Below are 21,134 nucleotides of genomic sequence, written 5' to 3'. Positions count from 1 at the left end.
TTATAACCTAAACTGAACACAGCAACTTTTTAGCTAACTCATATGTTACAAATATAACCTCACAATTTACGGTCAACATAAATACAATGCAGTAAGTACATCAGCTGTTTAAGTAACCACTAAGCAAGACTGCAGTAAGTACAGTATACTAAGCATAATGCAGAAAACTTTTGATACACTTACTGCAAAAAATTATTTTATATCTCGATCACTGTTGGAGATAAGGCAATTTTGAGTAGGGCATTGAATTCTGCATGGTTGAAAATATAAGAAACCATATAACTCAATATTCAATATTTTTGGACTTACGGCACTTTTCCCTAGTTGGGCAGTATAGTGGCCGCTTTACGTTAGACTCTCATAGGCAGTTTGTGATAAAAATCTTGCTGATAAAAATGAAGACATTAACATTTTCAATATGGTGGCACTTAACCTGTTAAGCACTAAAATCTTAGCATTAAATATACCAGCGTCTTCTCTATACCAGCGCCGCCCTAGCGACAAACCAAGCAAACAGGTAAAATAGTGTACATAAATTTAAAGGTCGTCCAATTTTGATCCTTCTCCTGTTTTATAGGTCTTCATGGTAGCAGCCAATTGGACAGTTGACTTACTTGGCCTCGATCTTTTAGATAAATAGCCATATTTTGAGTGAAATTTGAAAGGGTGATGTTTTACCCTTGGATTGATGTCAAATTCTGATCTTTCTGTGCTTATGTATTTAGTTATAGATAATGTATCACTTACCTTCTATTAACTCATTAATGTTGGTATATTTTTCTTACTAAATTCTTATTTCAGAATTGGTAACCAGAGACTACTACATTTTATTTCTGAGTTTGCTCCACATTGTTCTTCATTTAGTGAGCGAGATGATTGCTGTCCGTTTCTTTTGTGACTATTAATACATCTTTCCATTGTAGTCCGTGCTCATTTTCCCAGACATATTAGTATATCTGTGATCTGTCCCTTAAAGTCTTTGTTTTTAATGTATGATTCATGCTCATATATCCAAATACTTAGAGGTCTTGAGGTTTCTCCCAGAAAAATTTCATAAAGCATCTTTAATCATTCCTGTATGTTTATGGGTTTGGTTTCGTAAAGGATAGATCTCAGCGTGTTGGTTATTTTAAATGTTGTTGTGATGTATTTATTTTCTACTCTTTTTAATTTTTGTACTAGACTTTTACATATGGTATTGTTATTGTTTTAAATCTCTTCTTGTGGGTATTTATGGATCGTTTTTGGTGTTCTGTTGTTTCCTTTCTTCAATCTTGTGAATTATATTTTGTTACTCAGGTTTCCTCGTTTCTTCCCCTATAACGTCCTGCAGAGGAGGATGGTCCAGTAAAGGCTCCATAACTACAGTTCATGTATTACTGAGAGCCCCTGTAATTCCAAGCCAAACAAATCTTTACACCTTGTTTAATTTATTCTCCTTTACTCCTGAATATCCTGGATTTTTTCTGCCAGGGACTTTAAGACTATCACAACTCTTAACGCTACCCGTCTGAATAGATATTGCACTGGCAAAGGAGGCCATATTTACTATATCATACGTATAGACTAAGATCGTGAGGATTTCCGCAGGCACATTCATATTCTGTCCACTTCTGACGGCCAATAAAATAAACAGAAAAATTGCTTGGAAATTGGACAAAAAGTAATATTATTCTGATAAATAATTTAATATTATTAATAATAATTACATCAACGAGTTCCACAGAATTGTAAATAATAATATTATCGTCATAAATCCTGAAATGTTATTAAAATTTGAACCATTTTCAGCACTTAATAAACGTTTTGTGCTTGCTACATGTTTGTAATAGTTTACTGATTTTTTCGGAGTTCTTGTACGATTTGGATGGGTAAAATTTACGTGGTAGAGGCCAAAACGAGCTCTGAAAGATAAAACATAATCATTATAAATTTTAAATAGGTAAATTCATATTGTTAAATATATAGAATAAATTTAAAAAACAAAAATTAAAACCAACAATAATCAAAAGTTTTATTAAATTGAACAAAATTAAAGACCCTTGATATTTGACATTTATCAGAAAATATGGCTTTTTTAAATTAGTTAAAATATTGTTTTGAAACTTTAATTTTTAGTTAGTCTGCTTTTAAAGAGTTACTAATGTGACCTTGTGAATATTAAATCAATTAATCGTTATTATAATTTATTAACATTTTAATACCGTTTGAAACAATCAGAAGACATTCAAAATAAATCGACTTAAAGTGGGGAAGGGCGGTAAAAATTTAAGCAAACCAGGCTGCTCGAAAAAAAAAGTGATCAACGTTGGTCAGCTAATGAGTATAAGGAGATTTTCTTCACTTGTACACAAACACAAAATTGCTTACTTGGTCTGCAATATTTTGTTTACCTGTTTTGACATACGAATATTTACGTTTTATACGGAATAATGACGTATAGTACATTTCCTAAATTTGGACTATACAACAAGCGGAAAGAAAAAATATAGACGCCACTGAAATGTTCTGTTGAGGAAAAGTGTTACGAATTCAGTGGTTCGACCACAGGACAAATAATTCAATTCTGAATGAGCTAAAAGTCAGCAAACGGCCATCCAGCAAAGTCCATATCCAACAATTAAAATACTTTAGACATGTTATGAGAACAGACACAGAAAATATGGAAAGACGTATTACCCAAGGAAAGGTAGAAGGCCGAAGATCACGAGGAAGATCCACAACAAGATGGATCGATCAAATTACAGGAATATGCAAAAGACCTATGCATGAGTTAAAAGAAATGACCAGAAAAAGAGATCTTTGGAGACGGACAATACATAACATTACGATAACCACTACACTCTTTCCGGGGGTGTAGGATTGAAGGGAGATGAACTATGCATAAAAACTTTGACTTAAACAGTCTGCCGTGCTATAAACGTTAATAGTAAATTTTCCAAATATTTGACGCACTGTCGAAAACAATCAAAAATACGGTTTTAGCTGATAATGTATTTGACATTCATATAGACAAATATAGCATGAGTAAAAGTATAAACCTGCACGATGTACCTCAGAGAAAGTAGATACTGTTTAATATTATTGAATAAGTACTTAATAAACAGTACCTACTTCCTCTAAGGTTAATCATCAAAAACAAATTTTAGGCCGTACAATTTGTTTCTAATGATTTACTCAATTTTAGATAACTGGTGTGCTTAAAAATAGTTACGTGTAGAAAGAACGAAAGCCATTGTATTCAGCTGATACTTTAAAGGGGGCTGTAGAATAGATCAAAAGTAAAAGAGTTAGCTTATTCAAAGCAGCAAAAGTATATTCGATACCCAAAGCAACACTTTTTACTCATGTAAACGGCATCCGCGGAGTAAAAAGTCAAACACAGGGAAAACGCACCGTAGTTTCTTCAGATGTTGAAAATAATATTGCAGACGGAATTGGGAAAATGGCCGGATTTCCTACTCATCGAGCAACAACTGGGCCGGGAACAAAAGATCACTGTTTTAATGGTGTGTAATTCAGATGATAGCCCTGATTACCAACAATGGCGATTGATCCTCAGAAATAAAGCGTAGACTAGCAATGACCGAACCGCAACAGCTAAACTGATTAAAATATGGAAAGAAACAATAACGAGAAATACTGAGCTCAGATTAGTCAATACCCTTATTTTTCCCACTGCTACATACGCAGCTGAAACATGGACTCTCAAAAAAATCGATAGGAATAAAATCAAAGCCTTTGAAATGTGGGTCTATAGAAGAACTCTACGCGTGTCCTGGACAGAACATAGAACTAACCTGTCAATTCTAGAAGAGCTTCATGTAAAAGACAGGCTATTCAAAAAAGTAAACCGAGCATAATTTACTCCGGCCACATAGCTAGAAGAACACCATGAAACTATGGGTAGTAGAAGGAAAGGTAGAAGGCCGAAGACCAAGAGAAAGATCTCCAACACGATGGGCAGACCGAATGACGACTCTTGTGGGAAAATCCCTACATGAAGCTGTTCATATGGCACAGGATCGCAGCTAATAGGGCAGCAAGCCAATAATATTTAGAGTGTCACCACACCCTAATAAGGGCTCAAGGAATGAGGAGGAGAAATGCAGATGGACAAAAAGTTCCTCCATTAATTGTTTTCCGTAAAAAATATGTTTGGGATTCGTAGATGACTTCTAGCGATTAAAATTTTACATGAATAACCTACGCTGAAACAATAAATTGCTGGATTGAGTTAATTTAAAATTTATTGGAGATAAACGACCTACGTTATTTATTTATGATGAACATAGTTCACATATCAATCTTCAACTTGTTCAAAAATTAAGTGAACAAAATGTGCTAAAGCTTCTACCACATTTAGGTCACGTTTTGTAGCCTCTGGATTTTTGCGTATTTAGATCGTCAAAAGAAAGACGGGATCAACAGCCGAAGATGTGGCAAAGGCAAAGTTAAGGAAAAAACCTTCTAAAACGTATATTTTCCAAAACGTATGTTGTATGATATCTAACATATTAACGGTTTATTTGAGCCTTAAATTTATCTGCCAGTGGATAAGTCATTGCAGAGAAGTCGAAGACAATCAATCAGACATGGTGAACATTCCAGTTAAAACTACTAGAACCTCAACTATAATTGACGATAAAAGTCATTCTTAGCAAAAGCACCATCATCATGGAGCCCAAAAACGCAAAACCATGTTCACATCAGGCAAAAACAAGAAATAAATGAGTCATCAGTATCAGCTAACAGCACTCAAAATGAGGTTGAACCAGAAATTACACAAGAAAGGTAACACTGTAGAATGTCCCACTGTAACATTCAGGCCACTAAAAAAATATTATTTTACATGTCTTTGTTAATTGTACTAATTCTTTTATTTTTTCGTGAAACTTCTTTGGCTCAATTTCAAGTTTTTTCATAGTCATAGAATGCAGAAGGCAGAATAGTCAGTTTATTTGATATTTTAGTTATATGTATACTTCACACTTTTATACAAATAAGACAAATAAGACATTTAGACAAAAAAATATAATATTACTTTCCTAAAATAATGAATAAAAGAAATATTTGGAAAATATTAAACCATACAGTTCTTACATTAACACTTTGACTCCTATGTGTATCATATATAATACACAACAGGTACTCTCCCTGAGCCTATGTGTATGAATTTGATACACAAGAGTAGAACGCATTCAAGCGACTGTGTATGTGGTCTGACCGCAGTTGTAATGTATTTATACGTGTATTATCATTCCTTAAGGCTGTGGTAACCAATTTTCAATCTTAGTCCGGTAATCCTAGCATACTTAAATCGGCAACATTGTAGATAAAATTTGGAGACACAAAATCGTCGAGTGGCATTGTGGCATACCAGTTACTGTTAGACCTTTATTGTAGTCAGGTTTGTTTATGTACAATGTCTAAAAATAACAAGAGATACCTTTCTTTACACGAACTTGAGCATCTGGCTGAAAATCTTAGCGAAATAAGTGATTGTGAATTTGATGACTCAGATGTCGATCCATTATACACTGATATTTCCGATAGCAGTGAATACTCTTCAGATTGTGAACCACAAACAAAACGGCAGAAAGTGGAAACACATGGTAAGTTTATAGTTATGTATAAATTTCAAATGTTATATCTAATTTTGAAATATTTTAGGATGATTATGTTACAAGTCAACCTATAATTCAAGATGAACAGTTAAATTTGAAAATAAGCGAAAGTGAATCTGAAATTGAAGATCTAAATAATATCGATATGGTAAATCCTCATATAGGGAATTTACAAGCAAATGTTATATGGAACAATGTTGATGGAAATTTAAATACATTCGACGTTATACATGAAAATACTTGTTTTGGTACAGTTGTAGAAAGTAAGGAAAATGATACACCTTTAACATTTTATAGACTACTCCTAACAGACGAGATACTCGATATTTTAGTGCAGGAAACAAATCGATATGCCGAACAAAAAATTATTGATGCTATAAATCGTGAAAACGTTAAGACAAATTCATATCTCACTAACTGGAATGATACTAACAGAGAAGAAATATTAAAATTTTTGGGAATTTTGATATGGATGGGTTTGAATACAAAACCACGACTACGAGATTACTGGAGCACTAATTTTATCCATCATTGCTCAATATACAAGACGACAAACATATCGAGGTTTAGATTTGAGGCTCTTCTTGCTTGCTTCCATTTTTCAGATAATGAAGCTTGTCCTGAAGGAAGCAGATTGTTCAAAGTTGAACCATTGTTGCAGGCGTTCAATAGAAGTTGTCAATCTGCTTTGGTACCAGGCCAATACGTTTGTATTGATAAATCGATGATTCCCTTTAGAGGACCTTTGTCATTTTTACAGTACATACCTGGCAAACGTAATAAATATGGAGTAAAAGTTTTCAAACTCTGCGGAAAAGGCGGCTACACATATCACGCAAAAATTTATGACGGAAAGCAAAAAAGACCAAAGAAACAATCACTAGCATCCGTAGCACTTCGTAAAAATAGGAAATACAATCCTAAGTCAGTGTTTGAAGCTAAGCTAAATAAAGGAGACATGATGGCGCTACAGAGCAACACAAAAGTTATTGTAGGAAAATGGATCGGCAAAAGAGAGGTAACATTTTTGACTACAAAATCTTGTCCAGAAATGGTCGACGTTCGTACAAAATCAGGAATAAAAAGAAAACCGTCTACAATAGTAGAATATAATTCTGTTAAATCTTACATTGACGTTATGTTTTTTCGTAATAAAGTTTCATAAATAATATGTATCAATTTCAATACATATAAGCTATGGGTAATGACATTATGAAAAGTCGTCTAGGTGAACTGCGTGTATCACAAAAATAAACACACACTACAAAGCCCTTTTTAAATAATTTTATTAAAGAACATGAAAAAAAAAGTGGCCAGGCTGTGACAACTTATGCAGATAAATAGGCCCAGGAGTTAAAGTGTTAAAGCAAAAATAATTTAATAACAGTAATAAACCTAAAAACCTACCAAGTACTACAATGTTAATTGATAAATCATCACTTACGTATATCCAGCAGTCCACTCTAAATTATCCAATAAACTCCATACTGTTACTCCTATCACTTTTACATCATAGTTGTACATCGCTTCGAGAACTGCATAAAATGTTTTCTAAAACAAACCTCTAAACTTAATATTCTGTTTCTGATCAATTATATAATAGGAAATACACGATTAATTCCAAATATATCCTTTTTACGAATTAGATTGCTTACCAAAGCTGCCTTCAAAACATAATTTTGAAAATCAAATAAGTTGTTTGGTTTATATATTTTTAAAATACAACAAAAATATATTAGCCAAATATAATCAAAACACATTATAACATTTATAATAGAAGGCATACCAAAATGAGAGGACACGTTTTATTATAGTTCTCTAGCTCCCGCTTTCTCCAGTTCTCCATTTTCTGGTAAAACACTAACTGAGGCGACGAATAGCAAACGCTAGAGACAACCTATAGTATTGAGTTACTGGATATATATTTTACCAAGTTATTGTCAATTGATTTTTGTGGTATAATTTTCAATAATTCCGATTTATTCCTCTAGCTTTGATTATGTCATCTTAAAATCTTGATCTTAATTTTCTCCTATTTTTTGAGCTGTTGTTATTAATACGAGTAGAATCCTTTTTTGATCATTGAGACTCCAGATTAAAGGACGCCTTCAAAATATAATTTGTAAAATAAAATTAATTGTTTTTTTTATATAATACAACCAAAACACATCAACCAAATATTACCAAAACAAAAAAGGACGATCGAAACGAAAGGCCCCCCAGTTCTCCCTTTTCTGGTAAAAGATATACTGAGATCACTAATAATATGGGCTAGAGGCAGCATATCAAGTACTGCGCTCCCGTATTATGCCTTCCAAACGTATTTCCAGTTCTTGCGCTCTAATATTCTACTCGCTTATTTAGTATATTCCGCTAGCTTTGATTATGCCATCTTCCCATCTTAATATTGTTTTTTCTTCTTAGTCTTTTATGAGTTCCTATTAACACAACAACTAAAGATATATCCTGTATATCCCTGAAAGTTCTTACGTCTTAACTAATACTAGGAACGGTAGAAATACATATTTTCATCATTTAGATTAGTTTTTTTACCTAAAAGTAACATAATTAACGTATCAACAGATTTACTCGGAGAAAAAAAAGTGACGAACACTAACATATCAAAAAGAACCGCAGGGTTTAGGGAGGAAGTAACGTGCAGAAAAGAAGATAGCCTTTTTACAATACAGAACACAACAAACACAACAGGAATACAACCACTATAAACGAATCAGAAATGAAACGAATACTTTGGTTAGACAAATAAAAAGGGAACACTGGCAGAGTTTCTCAAAACAGATGGAACACAGACGAGAAATCATGGGCAGACTACTGTCAATCCCTATTTGCTAAAGCTGACGATAATGAACCACTAGCACCAAGAGGTGGTGGCAAACGAAGCAGTAAATATTGAGAAAGAAGAGGTAAAGGAAACATTAAGGAAATTAAAAAGCAGATAACCCCCAGAGGACAGAATACCGAGCAAACTGCTAAAGTACGGAGGACCAGATCTGTCCAAACAACTATTAAAACTAATCTAAAAAATAATAGAACAAAACAGAATTACTTAAGAATGGAGATCAAGCATCCTAATACCTCTCTTCAAAAAGGGAGACAAATCGAACCCGAAAAATTACAGAGAAATTAATTTATTAAACACGACACTAAAATTAACCAAAGTGATAACATATAAACTGAATGAAATGATAATACTAGCAGAAGAACAACAAGGTTTAAAGTCAGGAAAATCATGCACCGACGCTATATTTATAATGAGGCAAGTGCAAGAAAAATCATTAGAATACAACATACCGGCATATGTATGTTTCTTTGACCTTAAGAAGGCATTTGACCGTATCAAATTAAAGGACGTTATCCACTTATTGCACGAAGGAGAGCTACCTTTAGAAATAATCAAAACGATCAAAAATATCTACCAAAACAACACAAAAAAAGTAAATGTAGAAGAAGAACTAACTGACCATATTGAAGCTAGAAATGGGATAAGACTGGAAGATTCCCTGAGTCTTTTATTGTTCAACCTGATTATAGTTGACATATTAAAAAAAATAAGAACTAAAAATGGATACCAAATGGGAGAAAAACAAAGTTAGGTATACTGCACCTAACATGCTAATTAGCACATTATGTTAATTTAATATGTCGTCTTCTTCTTGATGTGCCTATCCGTTATGAATGTTGGCGATCATCATGGCAGTCTGTATCTTATCTGCAGCAGCGCGGAAAAACTGCACAGATGTTGTATTGAACCAGATTCTGAGGTTATTTAACCAAGATGTTCTTCTACTTCCCGGACCTCGTTTTCCAAATATTTTTTTTTGCAGGATGGCCTGAAGGAGAGCATATCTGGATTCATTTCGCATAATATGTCCGAAGAACTGTAACTTTCGAGATTTGATGGTGATCAGTACCTCTAGGTACCTCTAGCTTACCTCTGTTTTAAATATAACCGACAGAAAATTTAACATGTTAATTTCCCCAAAAAAACTGCTAAAAAAAGTTATACCATCCAATTTACTAAGATGTAAATTGGAGCTGGAAGTATAATAGAACAAGTGACGAAGTTTAAATATCTAGGCATCACATTATCTAGCTACAGACAGCTCAAAACAGAAGTGGAAGATCAAGTGAATAGAGCAAACAGGAAAGGGAAAGAAACGAATGGCAGAATTTACAAAACAGTTATCAGACCAATAATGACATACGCGGCAGAAGCACGACCTGACACAGAGAGGACAAAAAGGATGGTAGAAATAGCAGAAATAAAAACACTTAAAAATGTATGGCAAACACTATGGAACTAAGCTAAAAGTATAGATATACAACGTAGAAGCACGGTGGGTGGAGAACATCGAGGACTGGGTAAGAAACAGAAGAGTAGAATGGAACGATCATATAAGCCAAATGAGAACAAATAAAGTAGTAAAGACTGCAAGAGATGGTTTCCCAGTAGGAAGACGATCAGTGGAAGATCACGAAAACAGTGGACCGACAACTTACTAGAGGCACATTGAAAAACAGACAGTCATGTCTACATAAAAAGAAGAAAAAGTAGATTAGTTTTTACTTCGCTGTAATCTATATAATGGCTTGTTTAAAGACGTATAATTAAAAGCATATTCTCTTAAATACAGCCCAAATCGAGCCTTGGAATCTTCTAAACTATGCCTCTAACCTGAGCAGTCCTGCTCCGTTCTTCTCCAAGTTCTCCCGTCTAGCAAATTTTTGCGCGTCCACTGCCACTTTATCATCCCATCTTTTCCGTAGCTATCCTTTTGCTCTTACGTCCTGCATTTTAATATCTAGCGCTTTTTTGGCAATATTTCTTATTACATGACCAGTAAATCGAAGTCTCTGAAGTTTAACGAGTTCTGAGATCGATACCTCTTTGAAGAGTTGGTAGAGTTCATGATTGTACCTTAATCTCCATACTCAGTTTTCGTTAATAATTCAAAATATCTTTATTAGAACTTTTCTTTCTAAGACTTGTAGCTAACGTTTTTGTCTTTTGTCATCACCCATGTCTCGCATCCATAACATACTATTGGTCTAATAATAGTTTTGTAGACCCTGGTTTTCGATCTCCAGTGTGTGTTTTTTTAAGCGGAACACATGGGCGAGTGAAAAGTAAGCTTTGTTTCCCTTTACTATTTTTCTTTGAATTTGTGGTTATCCTGTTCTAGCCGTGTTTAATGCAACTCTAAAATATGTGAAATATTCTACAGTTTCAATATCGTTCTCTAATTCAACTGAACGTCTATTTTTCTAGCTCTTAACTGTGTTTTTTGTCTCTGTTTTTAATTGTGAATATATTTCCGCCGTCTCTTCTGTTCGTGATATGTAATGCTGATGTCATCAGCATAGGCGGCAATCTGTATTAATTGGGGTAGGTTCCAGTTCGTCTCCTTGTTTTAACGCTTTGACTACTGAAAAATTCTCAGTGAGCCTATTTTGTACTCTGACAGTTGCTGTTGACGAGTCTTCTGTTGCTTTTACTAGTCGGTAATCCTAAAGCTATGCAATATTTGTTTAAACTTATCTCTATTAATTAAGTCGTAGGCATGTTTAAAATCTATGAATAAGTTGTGGACATCAGTGTCGTATTCCCACTGTGAAAAGCTAATCAGTTGTAGATCACCTGGTCGAAAGCCAGTTTCATATTTGCGACAATATTTTCAGTTAAATGTTGGAGTCGTTTGTTTAGTATGTATGTAAAAACTTTGTGCACAAGACGGTTATGTCGCGATAATTTTCACATTTCAATTTATCCCCTTTTTATAGATTGGGCATGCCATAATTAAAAATTACAACTACAAGCTATATTGGGAAAGTATTGTGCTCACAGACAGTGACACATAAATAATAGGCCAGATCTCATAGTAGTAAACAAACAACGCCTATTGATAAGATGACTAACAACAATCTGCATATTAAATACAACGTGAAAATCTCCAAGTATACAGATCTTTAGATAAGGATGAAAAAGCTACTATGGAAATGAAAAGTACGCAGACATTACTTATTATTCTCTCTATTACTAGTATCATTCCGAAAAGTCTTTTGTTGAAAGACAAATAGATGGTCATTACTAAACATGCACAAAGCGGTATTGTTTCACGACGTTCAGACGAACGAAAACATTTTTGGGAAATATTCCAGATCTTCTAGAGCTCGATAATACGGTCAAAGTCCTCCAGAGCTGAGTACCTTTGATAACGTAGATGTCTGGGATGAGTTAATTTTCCCTTTAAAGTACTTAAATCTAAATAATATAAGAAGACTATAATAAAAATATTTCCTAACAGTTTTGTTGATTTTTTACATAACAGTTAAAAAGATATATTACATATATATTATACTATACGTACTTCGAAATAGTCTATTCTCATATCATCTTCCAAAGAAGACCCGTCTTCAGAAGTGCCTATTTCTGAAATGAGTATATCAGGATTCTTGTATTCGTCCTTGATAAATTTCAACATATTTTCTATACTCCATGGTACGATCTACAAATCCATAAAACAATTAACACGTAAGAGAATACTAAAGTTGCTATAATATTTTGTATAATGTCATTTTTTTATTCAATAAAATATTAGATTGTGAAGGGCTTCGCGATTGTTTTTAATCCTGTATAGACAAGCACACAATTGGGGAAACATTTTCACTACATTATATAAAGTGTATACCTAGTAGTATTGCAATACGGACAATAATACATTGGCTGAGAGGTTAGTTCTTACAGTAGCAATCTTGAGAAAATGTAAGCGGGTATAGGGTAATATTAGACTTTGGTTTTGTTGGTAGTATGTTGTCAAAAATAATGGCATCATTTGAAGAAAGATATTCCATAATCATAGAGGAATCTTGGAAATCTTGACCTTGCTTGCATTCAAGAGGCGCAGTGAAAAAGACAAACGTATAAGAAGTAGATGAACAGGAAACAATTGTGGTATGTTGGAAAAATTAAACTCGGAGTGGAGTCGGTATAAGTGCCGATAGAGAAATCAAAGAGTACGTTGTAGAATTTATAAGATCGATTAGTAGAATTGTAGGGGAAAGAGTGAGTTAGCAGGTTTAATAAAAAAAAACATATTAGTGAAACTATATTCTCACGTTCCTACATTTGGTAGATAAAAAATAAATATAAATCTCAAAGGACCAGCGACCACTAGGTCGCAAAATTGCGGATTAGTAATAGTGTACAGAATTACTAATAGGATAACTAAAATTTTCACCTGTAAGTCAACAAATCACCTTTTTAAATGGTAATAAAATACACAAATGTTTATATTGACTGTACTAAAAATACACAAATGTTCAAGATAAATAAATACGATAGATAGGACAATAAAGTTTAATTGTATCACCGGCAACCCTGCAATTTTTCGTAGTCAATATTTTACGATAGGTGAGCACAAAATATTTTATTTTCTTCTGTATTTTTATGCACTAGCACTGAATTTAGAAAATATTAACTATTTAATAAAAATAATATTAAACTTAAAATTTCCTTCTATTTGAAAAGCATGAGATGAAGTATGACTTACGTGCTTCGAGTTGGGAAGCCAGAGACGGAATCTTTAGCTGCTTCTAGTTGAGAAGCCAAAAAGGATATTTAATTAGCGTGCTTCTATTTAAGAAGCCAAAGACGAATAGTATAGTAGTTAGGTTTTAGTAGTTCGAATATAAAAAATGACAGACGCAGGGGATACGATACAGTAGGAAGAAGGCATATCATGCTGATCGCGTAGGTCTTTAATTTATTTAGATAAGAAATTTTAATATTCTAATTATTATTCATTTATTTAACAAAAAAAGAATTTATCATAATTATTTATTGTAGAAAAGACAATTTTGTACAAGAATAATATCATTAAAATATGAACTTGATAAAGAACTGTGAAATATTATGTTATTAAGACTAGCTGAGAAATAATAATAATTTGTCTGTGGTTAGTTAGGAGACATATTTAGAACAATCCTGCAGCATACAATATCCTTCTTCTTCTTTTTCAGTGCCTTATCCGGTCCGGATGTTGGCGATCATCAAGGCATCATCGTTTTGTTGACTGCTCTGCAGAACAGCTCCGAGGAGGTCATTCCAAACTATTTTCGTAGTTTTTTCAACCACGAGATACGACGGCGTACCGGTCCTCTCCTGGCGAATACTTTACCCTATATAACGAATTGAAGAATTCGATATTTTTCTTCGTTCCGCATCACGTGGCCAAGGTAGTCAAGCTTACGTTGTTTCACTAAATTAAGGACTTCTTTTCCTTTTGTTATGCGCTGTAGGATCTCAAAGTTGGTGACATGGCCCATATAAGATATTTTTAGTATCCTCCTATAGATCCACATCTCAAAGGCTTCAATCAGCTTTTCAGTGACTTGCGTCAGTGTCCAGGCTTCAACTCCATATAATTACACTGGAATAATGTAGCACCTCACAATGCGCATCTTGGTTCCCAAAGTGAGATCACTGCAGCACAGCAAGGATCTCAACTTGATAAATGTAGACCGTGCCATTTCAATTCTGGATCTAATCTCTTGAGCGAAGTCCCGTTGTACGTTGAGGGTAGTTCCGAGGTAAGTGAATCTGTCGACTCTCTGGATTTCTTCGCTACGTGCCATTAGTGCCCCGGGATCTAAATTTGCACGGATGACAACCATGAATATAGTTTTCTTAATATTAAGGTCTAGTCCGTATATTACGCTCATAGTTCTCACTCTCACTAGTAATACAGTGTCATCGGCGTAGCGGATATTATCGATGTATTCACCGTTCACTCGGATTCCCATTCCTAGGTTTGTGAGGGCTTCAGTAAATTTTCCTCATAGTATATATTGAAAAGAGTCGGCAGGAGCACACAACCCTGCCTTACTCCTTGCATGATCTTCACTTGGTCGGTCAGCTGGTCTTCGATCTTGACTTGAGCATGCTGGTTCCAGTATAAATTCATGATGATCCGCATGTCCTTCTCATCCAATCATACTCTTTGTAGGGGGGCGACCATCTTCTGGTACTGATAACGGTCAAATGCCTTGCCGTAGTCAATAAAACAAATATAGACATCACAACTGACATCGCGGCATCTCTGAAGTAGGACTTGTAAGGTGAAAAGTGCTTTACGTGTACTTACGGAATTGCGGAATCCATATTGCATTTCACCGACATTTTCTTCACATTTCTTGTAAATTCTGGCATGTATGCTTTTAAGAAAAATCTTAAGTGCATGACTTATAAGGCTGATAGTTCGGAAATCTTCGCACGTTTTCGCAGATCGTTTTTTTGGTAGCGTTACAAATGTTGACAATAGCCATTCCTCTGGTATATTACCTGAATCGTATATGGCATTAAACAGTTCAATCAACTTCTTTGTGCTCACTTCAATCATCACCTTAATAAGTTCAACGGGTATTTCGTCCGGACCTGTGGCCTTACCATTCATAGACTGTTTTAAAGCTGCCTTCACCTCGCTTTCTAGTACTGACGGCCCTGTCATGCAATTTATTTCTGGAAGGTTACCTCGGTAGTCCCAGCAAAATTCTTCGATGTAGATGTACATTTTCCAGGTCACCAACTTCTCATTAACTGGCGTCGCCAGGTTTCCGTCTTTGTTTATGAAAAAATGTGTGATTCTCCTCTTGTATTGGCCAGTGGCTTCTCGAATCTTTTTATTCTCGAATCCAACATCATAGATGATTTAAATACAGATGAGAATCGATCCAAAATGTAATATGAAGATATACATAAAGCACTATGCTTTGAAACTAGAAATAATCGAGATAGAGCCTTAATTGCACAATTAGAACCAGGTAGTATTACGGCATCAGTTTAATTAGAATGGTATACGGATTAGAGCACAATATGGAAAAGATTAGTTTGGATTAAACTAGTTTTACGCATCAATATATTAGGTCATGAAGGTAAAGGTTTAATTGATACAGGTATTAAACAAAGTCTAGCTGGTACAACTTTATATAACCTTTTGGAGAATAAAGGTCAAACTTTTAAGTTCCAACAATTTTATGTAAAATTTGCTGATAGTGTTAATAGATACGAAGACAACAGTAGTTGATGTTAAAATAAGAGATAAAATCGTGCCTAACAAGTTTATAGTTTTTGCACCTAACAAAACTCTTCTTGATATTGATCTTTTAACCAATGCGAAAGGAGCTTTAGACATGCATAATAAGACATGGTATTTTGCAAATGAAATCACTCGAAAGTAGTAGCTGTTTGAAGCTAAACGTATAGAACCTATCGAAATTGATTGTTGTGAAAATTTAAGAGAAGTCGAAGGAACAATGTTTGCTGATTATGAACGAGCTTTACTTAATGACTTTTTAGAAAGTGGGTAGAACAACTTCAGAAATGGGGGGACAAATAATGAAATTACTTTATTTAATTTTAAATGTAATTTAAATTTTCAAAATATAGAAAACGTAGTATAAAACTCCGCGCTAGTCTACAGGACCATCTACTATTCCACTCTTTTTAATATAACTTGTTATTTTTTAACATCTTATATAGTTTATATAATAATTAAATTAACTATCAATGATATTTATTTATATTTTCTTAATGTCATATAAATATTATTTCATATAAATACAATTCGTAAAACATTTTAAAAATTTTCATATTTATACAGACACAACCAAAGAGTCCATTTGTGCAGGTATCTATCGAGAGGGTGGCGTTTAGGTTATCAAAATATCAAAGCGGACCATAATTTGTTATTTTCATTTTTTTAAATGTTTCATATATTTTTTTTAATTTAAAAATACAGAAAAATTTTAATTCGTCTTCAACTTACAGGAAATCCATTCACTCCGACACTAGTTCCAGGAAATTGAATGAGTTCTGCTCTAATATCAGATCGGCAACTAGTAACATTACTGGGAGCTTCTGGTACATCTTTAGCTAAATACGCATAATAAACATTCAGCAAATACAAATCGGAAGTTCCTTTTATGTAATTGATCTCTTCTGGAGTAAATTCTGGTAATCGACTTCGGTTATATCCTTCAAGCTCACTTCTCAATTTGACTCGCTCTTTCACACTTGGCGGCCAATTACCATGGTATATTGGATTAGAGTACAAACCACACTAAAACAAGACATATTTTCAACAATTAGTGTATTATTTAATTGTAAGTTTTATTTCATTAAAACTCACTATTAATTAAATAAAAAAAATAAATTGATCCAGGTTGGTAAAATGTTCACTTATACATAGCATATGTCATTAACCTATGGATTATTCAAACGTTAAGATAAAGGTAACTTAAAACTAGCTAAAAGTATTTATTTTAGGACTGGAACTATAAACCTAGAACAGATAACTATAGAAACGTCGCCTGGCTACACTACGATCAAATAAGCACCATTTTTGGCCACTTCACCGTTAGTGGCCACCTAAACCAATAATCTAATATAATAAGGTCCGAGTTTACCGCCTTTACGGAAATCGGAAGAATTTCGACTATATTCGTTCTAACACGATGGCTCTACAATTTGCGACTTATTCTGATTTACAGGTTAGTTTCTACTTATTCTTGAAGTAGGTGACACTGTGTATTAGACCTTCTGTTAACGATATACGTAAGAAAACAGGTAAGTTTATTTAAGCTGTATTTAAGCCAAATATTAAAATTTTGTGATCAACGTATGATTTTAAGTTTTGGGTATGATTTCTTTACGATTTCATCTGTTTTTAAACTCCTTATTTTATCTCGATACATTATTAAATTGGGTGGCCACAAATGGAACACTTATTTTTGTATTCACACCATTAATGGCCATTTGCTGGCTACTATTAGAACACTTCTGACCTATTTGTGGCCACAGCAACTGTTTAATAGTGGCTACTAATGGAACAGTTAAATCCAATTTTGGTCATATGACATAATTTACTGACTACTTTAAAAACACGCGTGTTCCCATCGTAGCCAGTTATACTCTACAGGGTGTTTTACTCGCAACGGACCGTTCGTTAACAAAATGATTTAAGAATATTTTGTAATAATCAAGGTATCCCAAAATGGGGTTGTAAAACAAAAATATAATTTTTTTTATGGAGAACCCAGGAGTATGTATTTACTATACATTGACATTTATTTAAAACAAATAAGAAATCATACCGTTACCGGTAAAACATCATGTACATAAAAATATAACTAATAATTTATTTATAAATGTTTGTTATTATTACAGATAATGGCACGGAGTAAAAAGAAAATTGAAATCAAGAAAAAAAATAATAATGTACGACAACGACCAAAACGAACATTTTTTCAATACGAACCTCAGCAAGTAAAGAATGCATTGGAAGCTATTCGAGGTGGAATGAAAGTAAGTACAGCATGTAATTTGTATGAAGTACCCCGTTCCACAATACGCAATAAGTTAAGTGGAAGAGCTCCAGAAACATCAGGCAAAGTCGGAAGAAGTCCAGTTTTAGGGAAGATCATAGAAGATCGGCTGGTACACTGGATCAAAACTACAGCTAAAATGGGTTTTCCTATTTGTCGAGAAGGCCTTTATTTTTCAATAAAAAAATTGGTAGAAGACAGTCAACTAAAAACCCCTTTTAAAGCAAATACTCCTGGGAGGAAGTGGTTTCATCTATTTATGCGTAGATTTCCAGAACTCTCATTATAGCAGTCTGAATACATAAATAGAGCCAGATCATTAATTACTGAAGAAAAAATCCGAAACTGGTTCAAAGAAACTTTGGATTTACTTGGAGATGATAAGCATGTTTTGGATGATCCGGCAAGAATCTGGAATATGGATGAGACGTCTTTCTATTTATGTCCAAAAGGCGGTTTAATTTTAGCGGAGAAAGGTCTTCCAGTTTACAATACTTCATCCTTCTCGGACAAAGAAAATATAACCACTTTAATAACAGCAAATGCTTTAGGGAAAATGGCACCACCCCTTACACTTTTTAAATATGATCGGCCTCCTGAGAAGATCTGCAAAAATATTCCAAGAGACTGGGGAGTTGGAATATCACCCAAAGGATGGATGACATCAAAGTGTTTTTACGAATACTTTTCAAATGTGTTTATTCCTTTTATTCACGAAAGTAATATTGCGTTGCCGATTATAGTTTTTTTGGACGGACATTCCTCGCATTTAAGTTTGCCTTTAAGTCGATTGTGCATTGAGAATAAAATTATAGTTGTGTGTTTACATCCAAATACTACACACATCCTTCAGCCGTTGGATGTCAGTTTCTTTTTTCCGTTAAAAAGTAAGTGGAAAACTGAAGTAAAAATGTACAGATTTCACAACGGCAGAGATGTCAAAAAACATGACATTCCACAACTCCTTTAAAAAATTATGGATGAAACTGATTTTACTAAATCTCTACAAAATGGGTTTAAAACATGTGAACTTTTTCCGTTTTCTGCTAATAACGTAGATTACTCTAAAATCACATTAAAGAAAGAACCCATAGTAGTCTCTAGCAAAACGAAAACTTGTCTGACACATTTAAAATATTTGGAGTCTAAAATTCATCCCGACGTTTTAAAACAATTCAAACAGTCCAAATACGATGCTTTTGATGAATCATTGTACAATATATGGGTACAGTTTAAAAACGAAGAAGATTTATTACATGACCCTATTGAGAGTGTCAGCAAATTGTCGGCTGAGGAAATTCCTAACCATTATATGGTAGACAATTCCATTGTAATTGAAGTGGAAGATAATAATGTACTAACATCAACTTCAACAGTCTCTAATATTGTAGAATTTGACTTTCCAGAGTATAATAATCCTTCCTTTAAAGAAAGCAGTTTCATAGACAATGCTACAGAAATGTTAATAGATAAAGAGTTAGCAAAAAATTCTGATGTGGTTATGGACAATGAATCGATGGATCTATTGGAAAATAGCAGTGTTATTAATAAATTGACGGACTCGCCTATACCTTCAAATGTTGACTTAATGACTTCATCTGTTGGTACTACCATTGTCTATACTCCGAAAAGAAGGCCTGTAGACCTATTAAGTAACATTCTAATTTATCCCAGTGACGAAAACATTTCCAAGAACACCAGAAAGAGTGAAATCTTACCTTCTGTGCTAACATGTAATACATGGTTGGAACTTGCGGTGGCTAAAGAAAAAGAAAAAGAACTTGAAATGGAAAAAAAAGAAAAAAAGAAGCAAGACAAAGAGGCGAAAAGAGCCTGTAAAGAAGAGAATCTAAAAAAAACTTCTAGTAAAAATGGAATTAAGATAAAATCTAAAGAGACTAAAAAAAACCGAACTAATAAACAAAACAGTTTCTGTGAGTAATGTAAAGGCCCCTGAAGATGTAAAACAAGTAATTGGAAACAGGTTAGAAAAGACCAATCTCACACAAGAATCAGGGGAGGAACCTGTCTGTGAGGAGGCCAAAAATATACAGAATGTAGTTGAAGAGAACCCTCTTGACATATGTACTGCGGACAAAGTATCTACATACGTAATTGTACAGTATGAAAGTAAGTTTTTCCCAGGAATAATTACTGACGAAAAAAATGGCAAGGTTTTAATCAGCACAATGGAAAACTATGGGAATGATTGGAAGTGGCCACACAAAAAGGATGAAATTTGGTATGAAAAGGATGAGGTAATGGAAGAAATTCAACCACCTTTAAAAAAAAATTTAAGGGGTTACTTTTTTGTTGAAGAGATCAATAAATATTATAAATTTTAGTAATTCGTGTTGATTAAAACTGTTGTAATAACAATTTTTTTTATTAAAACTACTATCCTTTTCATGTAATTTTATTAACATTTCTAGTAATTAAATATAATTTTTCTACCTTTAGTAAAAAAATGTGTTAGGTAACTAAAAATACTAGAAACTATCATCCTTATCTATGTAGAATTAAACAAATGGCCACAAATGGTTTCTGAATAAACCACATTAGAAGCAAAGTGGTCACAAATGGTACAAAGTTAGTTTTTATATGCTTTCTGAATTAAAAATACCTAACAAAATGTCCTTATAATTTAACTTCAAACGTAAGTGGCTATTAAATCAAACAAAGTTAACGTCATACGTTTGCTCAATTACAAGTCCGCAGCTCTAATTTTTGATTTTTAATGATTTATTAAGGCCAAGAAATTCCTTAAGATGGCCAAAAATGGTGCTGCTACCCTACATTGTAAAATATTGCTATCTATTTGGTCGTTGACATTGTTTTGTTATACGTGCTGCAACATATTTATTGGTATAAAAACCGATAAATAATAAACATGAAAGAATGGACTCATAACATCAGAGTGGATGGATAATACATAGGTATATACCAAATAAGTCTGTAAACTTAAACTTAACCCCAAATGTCGTCGTCTGTGCGATCTCATAAAACTGAAACTTGGTAGGTAGTATGTCGATCTTGTACAGTGGTACCTCGATGTACGAGTGTTTTGAGATACAAGCCGCGGAGCGAGCGATATTTTGCTTTTAA

The 21,134-nt window shown here is 33.7% G+C and overlaps 1 protein-coding gene across 1 annotated transcript in view; it reads right to left on the bottom strand.

Moving 5' to 3' along the window:
* Positions 1–1,675: 1,675 nt before the first annotated feature.
* The window catches only part of LOC140434443 (myrosinase 1-like), a 41,887-nt gene continuing 22,428 nt past the window's right edge, over positions 1,676–21,134 (bottom strand). Inside the window, exons 5-8 of the mRNA XM_072522706.1 lie at positions 16,472–16,765; positions 12,017–12,154; positions 7,072–7,178; positions 1,676–1,904 (exon numbers count right to left, since the gene is read on the bottom strand). Coding sequence (XP_072378807.1) covers positions 1,706–1,904; positions 7,072–7,178; positions 12,017–12,154; positions 16,472–16,765 — 738 coding nt within the window. The 3' untranslated portion in view covers positions 1,676–1,705. The remainder of the gene's footprint in view (positions 1,905–7,071; positions 7,179–12,016; positions 12,155–16,471; positions 16,766–21,134) is intronic.

The sequence above is a fragment of the Diabrotica undecimpunctata genome, chromosome 2 (assembly GCF_040954645.1).
Source record: "Diabrotica undecimpunctata isolate CICGRU chromosome 2, icDiaUnde3, whole genome shotgun sequence".
In the NCBI taxonomy this organism is placed as follows: domain Eukaryota; kingdom Metazoa; phylum Arthropoda; class Insecta; order Coleoptera; family Chrysomelidae; genus Diabrotica; species Diabrotica undecimpunctata.
This window is presented reverse-complemented; position numbering and strand designations above follow the sequence as displayed.